The sequence below is a fragment of the Barbus barbus genome (genome assembly GCF_936440315.1).
Source record: "Barbus barbus genome assembly, chromosome: 34".
Lineage (NCBI taxonomy): Eukaryota > Metazoa > Chordata > Actinopteri > Cypriniformes > Cyprinidae > Barbus > Barbus barbus.
In genome coordinates, this window is record NC_136762.1 from 21,120,344 (window position 1) to 21,132,538 (window position 12,195).

A 12,195-nucleotide genomic window follows, 5' to 3' on the forward strand; every position below is an offset into this window, starting at 1 on the left:
GTTGATTAGATAATTGCATTAATGAGAAATTGAAAAGGTGTTCCTAATAATCCTTTAGGTGAGTGTATTTATATTCATATAATTTATATTATATATAAATATATTTAATATATAAACATAACACAAAAACCTTTATTTTGGATAAGTGGTATTAAACAATAACTGGACTATATTGCATAAGACAAAATATTTGAATACACTGTTAAAAACCAAACGCAAAACACATCCCAGCAAGGCTCATTGTCAGGACTGTACATGACCTGTAATGCGTCCTGTTGGGATGCTTATTATGAAACACTGTGTAGTTCATCAAGTGCATGTGTGGACACTAACTAATCCAAACACATTACGAAGTAGGGATTACATGAGGGAAAGACAGAACACTGTCTGAGGATGAGTGAACATAAATAGATTAGCCAATCAGAACTTGGCAAAGGCTTGGCAAATGTAATAAACACACCCAGTATTCATAAGACTTCATATCAGTAGAACAGTCCAATGGATTTCATTGGGAACAACAGAGGCTTGCTCGAACGACATTAGGACTCGAAGGACACTAAATCGAAGGACACTAAATACTGTTAACACTGTTTGTGCAGCAACCGTTCCTCCTTTTTTGGCTCAAACTCAAAGGGGAGGCACTGGATCGGCTTCGGAGGACCAGAAAGAGGAGTTTGAGGAACAGTAAGAGACTGAAGCGCAGGATTCGGGTGGCCATGAGAACCGCCAGGCGGGCCAGCACCATGGAGGTGCCCTCATTTCTGCGGCAGCTGGTGAAGGAAACCGAGAAGATGGTGACCTTCTTCTTCAAGGGTGGTCGACGGGAGTCGGGGACTGATGAGTACTTTGAAAATGAAGAGGACGTGGGAAGACCCTACTTAAAAAGGCCCGTTTTGGAGAAAGATACGGAAGAAGGGGGGTCTAAATGGGGTGTTAACTACGGCATGGCCAGTATGCAGGGCTGGCGAGCCCAGATGGAGGATTCCCACACCTGCATGCCAGAGATGACCGATGCCTTGCCAGGCTGGAGCTATTTTGCCGTGTACGATGGACATGCGGGGAGAACGGTGGCTCAGTACTGCTCCAGACACCTGCTGCATTTCATTCTCGACACAGGTACTCACCGATAATACGCCGATTGCCAGTCTTGAAGATAAAATGTTGGAATTTGTAAACAGTTAGTGATGTTGTGCTTTCATGTTTCAGCTACTTAAACATGTAAACTAGATTTTTTTTTAATTTAAAAATGAAAATGTTACTACGACCACAATATTTGCTAATTACAATAATTTGCTGGTGGTCTAGGCGGTGGTTATGTTTTTGTTAGTCAGTATCTTGCATACTTGAAACTGAAAAAGGATGAAGTTTGAAGATTATATTTTTTATTCAAAATAGTTGTATTAGTCTTTTTGACTTGTTGTCAAGTAAAAATCTTTAAATGATACAATTACTTGAATATATTTTGGTGTTACCTATACATATTAACAGTACATTTTGCATAATTACTGTACAGCCAAACTCTAACCCTAGTATTTGTTAATAACGGATATTCTGAATGCATTTGTGTATTCACCTGGTGGACACCTTAAAATAAAGTAAAGTAAAGCATTAAAACTTTTAAATTTAAGCTTCAAAATAAATTTTAAAAAAGTGTTATTACAGTGGTTATCATCTCAAAATGCAGACTTTGTCCAAGACCAGTCCAATATGTTGAATCACAAACTGGGGTCCATGGAAAAAAGTGATAATGATAATAATTAATAGGTTACTTTTTAAATAATTTTGTTCTATTGAAGATTTCAGATTTTACACACATTTAGAACAATTTTTCACAGTATAAATAAGTTTATACTGCCTCTTTCACTGTATAAATGAGCCTTTCTGAGTAAAAAAAACCTCTGATGTAATGTATTAATCGTGAGTAATGGAAATAAGTAGGTTGAAAGGCAGGTTACTGGCCAGGCCTCATGTCACTGTGCTTGACCCTGTTATATGATTGTCTAATCAGGTTGTGTGACGGTGGATGAGGATGTAGACCAGGTCAAAGACGGCATCAGAGATGGTTTCCTTAACATAGACCGCCACATGCACACCCTGACCCGCAACGAGACCTGGGACCACAGCGGGTCGACAGCAACCTCTGTCATGATCTCTCCACGAAACATCTACTTCATCAACTGCGGCGATTCACGGACCTTCCTTTGTCGTGACAGCCAGGTGGTCTTCTACACGGAGGACCACAAACCTATCAATCCACGCGAGAAAGAGCGCATCCAGAACGCTGGCGGCTCAGTCACCCTGCAGCGCATCAACGGCTCGCTGGCCGTGTCCCGCGCCCTTGGTGACTTCAACTTTAAGGAGGTGGAATGGAGGACTCAGACCGAACAGCTGGTGTCGCCTGAACCAGAGGTGTACGAGCTGGAGCGAAGCCCAGAAGATGAGTTCCTGGTGGTGGCGTGTGATGGCGTCTGGGACGCCATCGGTAATGAGGAGCTGTGTGCGTTTGTGCGCAACCGGCTGCAGGTCTGTGATGATATGAGGGAGATCTGCTCACAGGTCATTGACCTCTGCCTCTATAAGGTTGGTAACAGCAGTGAGAGGATCCCTTTGGTTTGGCCACTGGCCATAAGATTAAGCTCCAATAAGATTCTCTGATGTCCTGAGTCAGAGATGTTATCATTAACTAAAACTAGAACTATAAAAATTGTTTTCGGTAATTGAAATAAAAAAGAAATAAAATATAAATATTAGATGAAAAAGTAAAAAAAAAAAGTTCAGTTTTATCTCACAAATACAGTCATCTAAACTTAAAACTAAAGCTTTTATCTATTATAATTATTATACTATTATAATTAGTTTTCTTTAATAGAAATATAGCTGAAATTATATGAAATATAAATATTAATTGAAAAAATGCTTCCATGGAATCTTACTGAAATACATAAGCTCGAGTACTAAAATTACCGACTGAAATAAAAATGAATTAAATTTAAATTAATTAAATGAGCTAAATAAAATTATGAATAATCATCAACTAAATAGAAAAAAAAAACTAATAAAAATGACAAAATCGCAACAAAAATGAATATTAAAAATAATGTAAAAATTACAAATGAAAATATAAAAACAAAAGCTAATTAAAATATTAATAATATAAATAATACTAAAACAACACTGGCTGTGTGCAATGCATTGTGGGATATTTTGTGTTCTGTCTGTATATTGTACATGGTACATATTTTATATGGTACAGTACAGTTGAGGACATGTAATAGGTGCATATGAGGCCCTCAGTTGTCTTCAGTGTGAAAAGATGGATCTCAAAATCATAGTCATTGTTGTTATTTGAACAACAATATCATATTTTTCTGAAGAATAGCAGGCAGTTTAACTGTTCAGGACAAACAAGGGACTCATGAACAACTATCACTAAACAAAAAAACACAGCTGTGGATCATTCAGGTAACAACACAGTATTAAGAATAAACTTTTGAACGGGGTCATTTTATAAATTCCACTATATTTATAATCCGCTCTTGTGGACTATATGTAAACATATTTTATGTGAAATATTTGATTCAGGTCAGTACTAAATAAACAATAGCATGCATTTTGTATGATCCCTCTTATTCTGGTAAAATAATTAACATTGACAATGATTCTGAAAGGGGGATGCAAACTTTTGACCATGTACTATTCCGAACAATACCCTATTTGATGAAAGTTAATTTCCTTTTTTTTTTTTTTTTTGGAGCCACTTAGTATCTTAGAAAATACATTAGATATCAACAAACAAAACTATTTGGTTTCAGTTTATGCAAAATATTTATTTCTACAGATCTAGCATAAAGTCTAGACACATATTCCACTATTTTTTTACAACTACTACACCTAAATGTCTCTTAAAAGCAAACAATTTGTGGTTAATTGCTTTAAATATTTCTTCTTGTCTAAGTGCGTGATTCCTGGTAAGGATACATTTTAAAATAAATTTGATGTAATTCTAATTTAAAAAAAAGACAAGTCAGGCACTGTGAAACTAAACCGTAAATATATTGTGAGCTTTTATTTATTGATAGACATTAGCCAAGACATTAACTCAAGTCTGGTGCAAAGTTGATATTGAATTGCCAGTAACACCATCACCTTCTAAAACATTAAACAAGTTTAGGAATGCCTTGTTACTTAAAATGATAAGGCATTTGGGTTATGTAATATTATATAATGATATTTCCCTGCAGCATGTTGAGGCGAGGAAGATTACAGAGCACATAATAGAATCAGCTTGACCCGTTCTCTGTAGATACTGTTCTTTAAATAGAATGATTACAGGAGAGAGCGAGAGGATATTACAAGTGAGATTCAGACTGCTACTCGACCAGGCCAAGAGCTCCTTTGGTTTATAACTGGCATTAGCTGTCTATGAACATACTAACTCAATATGTGTGTGTATTGGCATTTTCTAGTATTATTGAAGTACATCGGTCTACTCTTATTTATTTAGCTGATTTTTGTGAGCAGGATTTGAAATTCTTACCTTGCAGGGAAGTTTAGACAACATCAGCATCATCATTATCTGCTTCGACGGCGCCCCCAAGGTGACCCCAGAGGCAGTGCAACAGGAGGCAGCGTTAGAGCACGTCATTGAGCAAAAAGTGGCAGGTAATTTCACCAATTCATTCGATATAAAATAAGATGCGATTTAAACACACTATATTAGATAAAATGTCTCTATAAATGTCAGATTGTGTGTATAAAAAGTTTTTTGTTTCTTTTACGTTACTCAGAGATCATTAACGTGATCAGATCTAAAGACGAGGAACCTGACCTGCTCTATGTGATGAAATTCCTGGCGTCTGAAGATATTCCCGGCCTCCCACCAAGTGGAGGAATCTCAAGCAAGTAAGTGATACTGAGTGGACACTGTATATAAGTGATATAACATTCAGATATTTTCTCTCAATATCTGTCTTGTTTGTCTGCAGGAAAGATTGCATAATTGGTGCATATCAGAAATATGCAGCAGCCTTTAGATCTCTTGAGCCAACGGTATGTATAAAAAAATCCATATTTATTAATTAATCAATATTTGATTTGATTTTAATATGATTTTAATGTGTCTTTAAATATAAAGTGCAACAGTTCATTTTACTAATTACAACAATTCTCCACTATTTTGTCATTATTTAAGGATATTGGCGGCTCTGATGACTCCACCTAGTGGCCATTATGTTGGAGATGGAATCCAGCCTTGAATCTCTGTAGATGTTATAATCAATGTGAGGAGGATATTTGTGTGCCATCTGCAATACAGAGGTCACATTGTTTAGCCAAACTATTTATTTTTTAAATCAATGTTGTGTATTGCAAACATAGAAACAGAAATAGGAGGAAGAGGAGGATTTATCATATGCTTTCATGAAGATAAAGCATTTAACACTGACACTATTTAAAGCTTTTTATGGAAGACAGAAAGATTTTACTTTACTTAAAGGTGAAGTGTGGAATTGATGTGCCACCAAATAGAATTGTAAGTGTTTTTAATAAAGGATTTCAAGGGCACATGAAAATTTCTCATTTACAATATTCCGTTAAAAAAACCGTGCCACAAAATTGAATTAAATTAATAGTTGATTGTCTATGCACTTGCATGGGATGAAAATAAGCAATCCCACACAAATTACCTTTAAATAACTGTACTTTGTTAGCTTTTTAAGCAACACTTTTTCAAATTTATTTAAATAAATAATTGTATGTAATATTACAGTTATAGGTTGTTTCAGGACTGACTTCACGACTTCACGAATGATATTTAAGTTTCAATGTATAAGTGTGTTATAAATATGTTTCTTTTATTTGATTATATATGTTAAGCTCTCTTTACATACAGAGAGCTTAGATTTATATAACCAAACTTGCAAAATATATTAAAACTAACATCTGTAAAACTTGATAAAGGGTACTTGAACTATAAATTCACTTGTCTCTCTCTTTCTCTTTTTTACTAGAGTAAACAAATCAGTTTATCTCATTATAAATAACATGATAAACCCTTGTTTTGTATAAAATCACTAAATGCCATTTTTACGAGTTAAATTGTTATGTAATCATACATGAAGAGCTCAGAAGTTGTGTATTTGTTAATTAGTGATGAGTGGATGAATTGTCCAAATAGGCCTAAAATAGGCCTACTTTTTTTGTGTGTATTGTATATTGTATTCTGTCAACACTTTACAGAAATGCATGCTTTTCTGAAAAGGCACAATATAAGTTAATATGCATTTATTTAGTATACGTTAAGTTACTCAATCATTTAAACTGAACTATTGGGAATAGATTAGATGTAGAAGTATTTCTTATCCCTCTGAGCAACAGAAATTCATGAAGCTTATGTTTCTTCAGAATATTTGACTCTCTACAAAGGCTCAAAGTTTGGACACACAAATTTGCACACAATTTACATTAGTCATACTTTACAATACAGGTGCACAAATATGTGACCCTGGACCACAAAACCAGTCATAAGGGTCAATTTTTCGAAATTGAGATTTATAAATGATCTGAAAGCTGAATAAATAAGCTTTCCATTGATGTATGGTTTGTTAGGATCGGACAATATTTGGCCGAGATACAACTATTTGAAAATATTTGCAAAAAAATCAAAATGTTGAGAAAATCGCCTATAAAATTGTCCAAATTAAGTCCTTAGCAATGGATATAACATACCAGAAATTAAGTTTTGATATATTTACAGTAGGAAGTTTACAAAATATCTTCATGGAACATGATCTTTACTTAATGTCCAAATGATTTTTGGCATAAAAGAAAAATCGATCATTTTGACCCATACAATGAATTTTTGGCTATTGTTTTGTGGTTGGGAGTCACGTGACGTGCTCATGAACCTAGTCGCACTCCAGTAGAGCTCTGTACATTTGGCCTCTTTTTGCAGATTTTTTCATTTTGTTTTAAGTTTTATTCATTGGTTGTGCTTTACCTGATGGCATGCAGTCGTAAACATCAGGAGTTGTCTCCGTCAGATCAAGGTTTGTTCTTGGTTATTATAATATATTATAGAAAAGTTGTGATACAGATGGTAGAATAACACATACAAAAACAATAGTGGAGAAAAGGAATATTGTATTTCTCACAATTTATGCCCTTTGTACTCCTGACCCTACTTTTTTCCTCTGTTTTGTCAACCTATCTCTTGAAGTTTTCAGATTTTGAAATTGTATTGGGTGCAGATATGAATTCTGTAATGTCGCATATCCTAGATAGATCTGGAGCAAAGGAATCACACTCTCAAGCTTTGTGTTCTGACAAACTTCGGCAATGTGTAACCTCATCCTCGTTAGTGGATAATTGGCATTTATTAAATCCTTCTGCTAAGTCTTTCACTTTCTTTTCTGCTACTCATAAATCCTATTCGCGAATTGACTATATTTTCATTTCTACTTCTTTATCTTCAGCTGTTCGTGATGCCGATATCTGTTCCTTATCTCTGTCGGATCATGATGGAAATTTGTGCAGATTATCTTTGATCCCTCGGCTATCTCGTGCCACTAGATGGCGATTTAACCCTAAATTGTTACAGGATGAAAACTTTTGCAGTCGATTCAGAAATAAATTTGCTGAGTTTGTTGAAATTAACCAAGGTTCAGTGGATGATCCTCGAACACTTTGGAATGCAGTTAAAGCATTTATAAGGAATAACTCAATTTCATATGCCTCTTTCCTTCAGAAAAACCGACACAAAAAGATAGTTGAACTAGAATCACAGCTCCAGAATCTGACATAATCGATAGAGATAATCAGTGTTGTTTCTCAGACAATACACTCAGAAAAATCATGGCGGTTAGGTCCGAACTCAATTCATTACTGAGATCCAGGGCAGAATTCCTGATCCAAAGATCCAGGCAGAATTATTATTTTCAAGGGAGTAGACCAAGATTAGCCCTAAGATTACGCAACAATGAAAAGTTTGTATGAATAGGCTAGTTCATCATGACCAAACAGGATTCATTAAATCTCGCTCAGCTTCGGATAACTTACGCAGGTTATATCATATTATTAATTCAAATAATAGTTTGTCCTCCCCTTGCACAGTATTATCTCTAGATACGATGAAAGGTTTTAACCAGCTAGAATGGAACCATTTATGGTTGGTTCTACAGCATCTGGGGCTGGGATCGAGTTTCATAAATATGATAAAAGTTCTGTATGCCAATCCAGCAGCCACTGTTCTCACAGGTGGTGTTCACTCTAATCCATTCTTGATACATCTAGGTACTCGTCAGGGTTGCCCGCTTTCTCCTCTGTTATTTGCCCTATCCTTGGAATCCTTAGCTCAAGTGGTCCGACAATCTGAAACTATTTCTCCCATAAATATACAGAATGCTCATCATCACATTTCTTTGTTTGCTGATGATATCTTATTATTTTTGGAGAAGCCGTCACATTCTGTTTCTCATGTGTTGAATTTATTTGACCATTTTGGATCTCTCTCTGGGTTTAAAATTAATTGGAGTAAGTCATGTTTACTTCCCCTCAATTCTAAATTTGATTCCATGTCCCTTTCTATATCTATTCCATTGGTTCAAAACTTTAAATACTTGGGTATAGATGTTTTTCCTTCCCTGCAGGAAATAGTCTCAAAAAACTATAATGGTATTCTAGCCAAAGTATCCTCAGATTTGGAAAATTGGTCTCATCTTCCTACTTCTTTTCAGGCCCATATATCGGTGATTAAAATGAATGTTCTCCCACGTGTTAATTTATTTTCTTCCATGATTCCTCTCGCTCCGCTGGTTGGCTACTGGAATAAACTAGATGTATGTTTCATGGTATATATGGGATGGAAAACGCCCTCGTATTAAACTGACTACCTTATAAATGTCACGGTGCACACACGAGGAGGAAACAGGAACGCGCAGATGAGGATGTAACTCAAATAATAACAGTCTTTAATGAAGACATCAAGGCAGGGCAAGACAAGGCAGGGCTGACACAGACAGGAACGTCTCGGTTACGCACGTAACCCTCGTTCCCTGATGGAGGGAACGGAGAAGTTATGTCGTGACGACATAGGGGATTTACTTGGAAGCCCCAAACATCTCTGACTTAAGAGAAAACGTCAATGAAAATTGGCTAGTGGATTTTGCATACCTGAGCCACTCTCCGTACATGCGGGTATAAAAGGGCGACAGGTGCATCCACTCATCCGGTTTTACCCGCTGAGGAGCCAAGAACGAGTCCTCGGCAACCAGCGATGGTTCAAGATTGTGGCATGGGGACATAACATCTCCATTCCCTCCATCAGGGAACGAGGGTTACGTACGTAACCGAGACGTTCCCTATCTGTCGGTCACTACGAGTTATGTCGTGACGACATAGGGGTCATATGGAAAGCGCCACAACCTGAACCCTGTCACGACCTTGTGCATGTAGATGTTGACAAGCTGGTGCGTGACAGACAAATGCCATGCGAAGGTCGCAACCTTCCCATCGCCCCAGCGAAAATTTGCTAACCTTGGTGCCCGCAGGGACCACTGAGTACATTGCTGCTGGAGATAGCCAAGCCGCTGTTCCTTTCCCCAAGAAATCAGAAGGGATTTCGACCTTGTATGAAAGACCGCTTCAAGTCTTTCCTATTTGTTGTTACAGCTTGGCAGTAACGACAGGGAAGCGAGCCTTCCCGAGAAGGGCGCTACGGAGGCCACATCCTGCCCGAAGGGAGCTAACATGTGGAGACACTGATATGGACTGGCCCAGGCCTGTGGCAGTGCTACATACGACTGGACTCTGGGGCAGATCCTACCTAGGAGTAGGGAGAAGGGTTGCCAGCAGGGCCTGACAGAGCTCTGTCAAAGGGAAGACACGGGTTTACCGTGAGGGAAACCGTACCATGGACGAATACACGTGTGGGATTACCCAAAGGGAATCAGGCCATACGGACACCTAGCCGAGTACAGGGGCTGACCGGAGACCCAGGCGAGCTAGCACCAGTACTGGGCCTGGCGTCAGACTGCTCCGTCCAGTCTGACTGCCGGGGGTGCTGGAGGACTCCACCAGGGTTCGCCATCCGGGGAACTGAACTGGAGGAGGAAAAAAGGCGCTCGTATCCCCGGGTGAGGGGGAATGGTGCAGCAAGCGTGACACCGGCCAACTCTTCCCGCCACTTACCTGTTACCCAACACATGGGAAGAGACTGGCTCAACGCGGAGACTGTAAAATCTCGCGAAGGTGTTCGGTGTCGCCCAGCCTGCAGTTCTACAGATGTTTGCCAAAGAGGCGCCGTGCGCCAACGCATAGGAGGAGGCAACACTCCGTGTGGAGTGAGCCCTCACCCCAAGGGGGCACGGCTCGCCTTGGGATAGGTACGCCCAGGCGATCGCATCCACTATCCAGTGGGCCAACCTCTGCTTGGAGACAGCCTTCCCTTTCTGCTGACCTCCGTGGCAGACAAAGAGTTGCTCAGAGCTTCTGAAGCTCCGGGTGCGGTCCACGTATATGCGCAATGCTCTTACGGGACACAGCAACGCTAAGGCTGGATCTGCCTCCTCCGAAGGCAGTGCTTGCAGGTTCACCACCTGATCGCGGAAGGGCGTGGTGGGAACCTTGGGCACGTATCCAGGCCGGGGTCTCAAGACAACGTGAGAGTAGTCCGGCCCGAACACAAGGCACTCTTCGCTCACCGAAAATGCTTGGAGGTCCCCAACCCTCTTGATGGAAGTGAGCGCGGTCAGGAGCGCTGTCTTAGCCGACAGGAATTTCAGCTCAACTGAGTCCAGCGGCTCAAAGGGACCCCTCTGAGGTCCAACCAGGACGATAGAGAGGTCCCAGGAGGGCATTAGGGGTGACCTAGGGGGGTTCAACCTCCTGGCACCCCTCAGGAACCTCACGATGAGATCATGCCTCCCCAGGGACCAGCCGTCCACTGCATCGTGATGGGCCGCGATAGCAGCCATATACACTTTCAAGGTGGAGGGTGACAGCCTACACTCCAACCTTTCTTGCAGGAAAGAAAGCACTACTCCGGGTGCCATATGGTGCCGAGCCCCTGAGAAAGGAGTTCCTTCCTCAGAGGAATGCGCCAGGGAGGGGCTGTTGCGAGGAGAATGAGTTCGGGAAACCAGGTCCGGGTGGGCCAATACGGCACGACCAACAGGACCTGCTCCTTGTCCTCCCTGACCTTGTACAGTGTATGTGCGAGCAGGCTCACTGGGGGAAATGCATACTTGCGTAAAGCCCGAGGCCAGCTGTGTGCCAGTGCTTCCGTGCCGAGGGGCCCCTCGGTCAGGGAGAAATATAGCTGGCAGTGGGAGGACTCGCGGGAAGCAAACAGGTCTACCTGAGCTTCCCCGAATCGACTCCAGATCAGCCGGATCGTCTCGGGATGGAGTCGCCACTCTCTGGTGAAAATGAGCTGTCGTGAGAGCGCATCGGCCGCACGATTGAGCTTCCCCGGAATGTGGACAGCACGCAGCGATCTGAGCCACGTGTGACTCCAGAGGAGGAGATGGAGGAGAGCTGTGACATGCGGCGTGATCATACACCTCCCAGCCGGTTGATGTATGACACAGCCGCAGTGTTGTCCATACAGACCAACACATGCTTGCCTAGCAGCAGTGGCCGAAACTGCCGCAAGGCCAGATGCACTGCCAACAGCTCCAGGCAATTGATGTGTCAAAGCAGTCGAGGCCCCGTCCAGAGCCCCAGGGCTGCCTGCCCGTTGCATGTAGCGCCCCAGCCCGTACTGGAGGCATCTATTGTGACAACAACATGCCGGGACACTTGTTCTAAGGGCACCCCGGCCCATAGAAAAGCAAGGTCCATCCAGGGGCTAAAGGAGCGGCGACACTCCCGTGTGATATACACTCGAAGTGAACCGCGGCGCCATGCCCACCTCGGGACTCGGGAGTGTAACCAGTGCTGAAGTGGTCTCATATGAAGCGATCCGAGCGGCGTGACTGCAGCTGCGGATGCCATATCCCCCAGGAAACTATTTCAGTGGCACCACAGTCCTGCCTCCGAAGGAACTCAGGCAGTTCAGCACTGATTGGGCACGCTCATCCGTGAGGCGCGCCGTCATACTCACCGAGTCTAACTCCACACCGAGAAAAGAGATTCTCTGCACAGGGGAGAGCTTACTCTTTTCCCAGTTGACCCGAAGCCCCAACTGGCTGAGGTGCC

General features: G+C 41.2%; 1 protein-coding gene across 1 annotated transcript; it reads left to right on the top strand.

Annotated features, from left to right (window-relative positions):
- Window positions 1–382: 382 nt before the first annotated feature.
- LOC306854404 (protein phosphatase 1A-like) lies at window positions 383–6,078 on the top strand. The gene is made up of 6 exons (XM_079392368.1): window positions 383–1,116; window positions 2,009–2,580; window positions 4,545–4,662; window positions 4,788–4,902; window positions 4,986–5,049; window positions 5,192–6,078. The coding sequence occupies exons 1-6, from the start codon at window positions 717–719 to the stop codon at window positions 5,219–5,221; spliced, it is 1,299 nt and encodes a 432-aa protein (XP_079248494.1). The 5' UTR covers window positions 383–716; the 3' UTR covers window positions 5,222–6,078.
- The last annotated feature ends 6,117 nt before the right edge of the window (window positions 6,079–12,195 follow it).

Coding starts and splice junctions, on each gene's coding strand:
- LOC306854404 (XM_079392368.1), top strand. CDS start 717: ATGAGAACCGCCAGGCGGGCCAGCACCATGGAGGTGCCCTCATTTCTG. Junction 1,117..2,008: donor GCATTTCATTCTCGACACAG/GTACTCACCGAT, acceptor TTGTCTAATCAG/GTTGTGTGACGGTGGATGAG. Junction 4,903..4,985: donor AGTGGAGGAATCTCAAGCAA/GTAAGTGATACT, acceptor GTTTGTCTGCAG/GAAAGATTGCATAATTGGTG.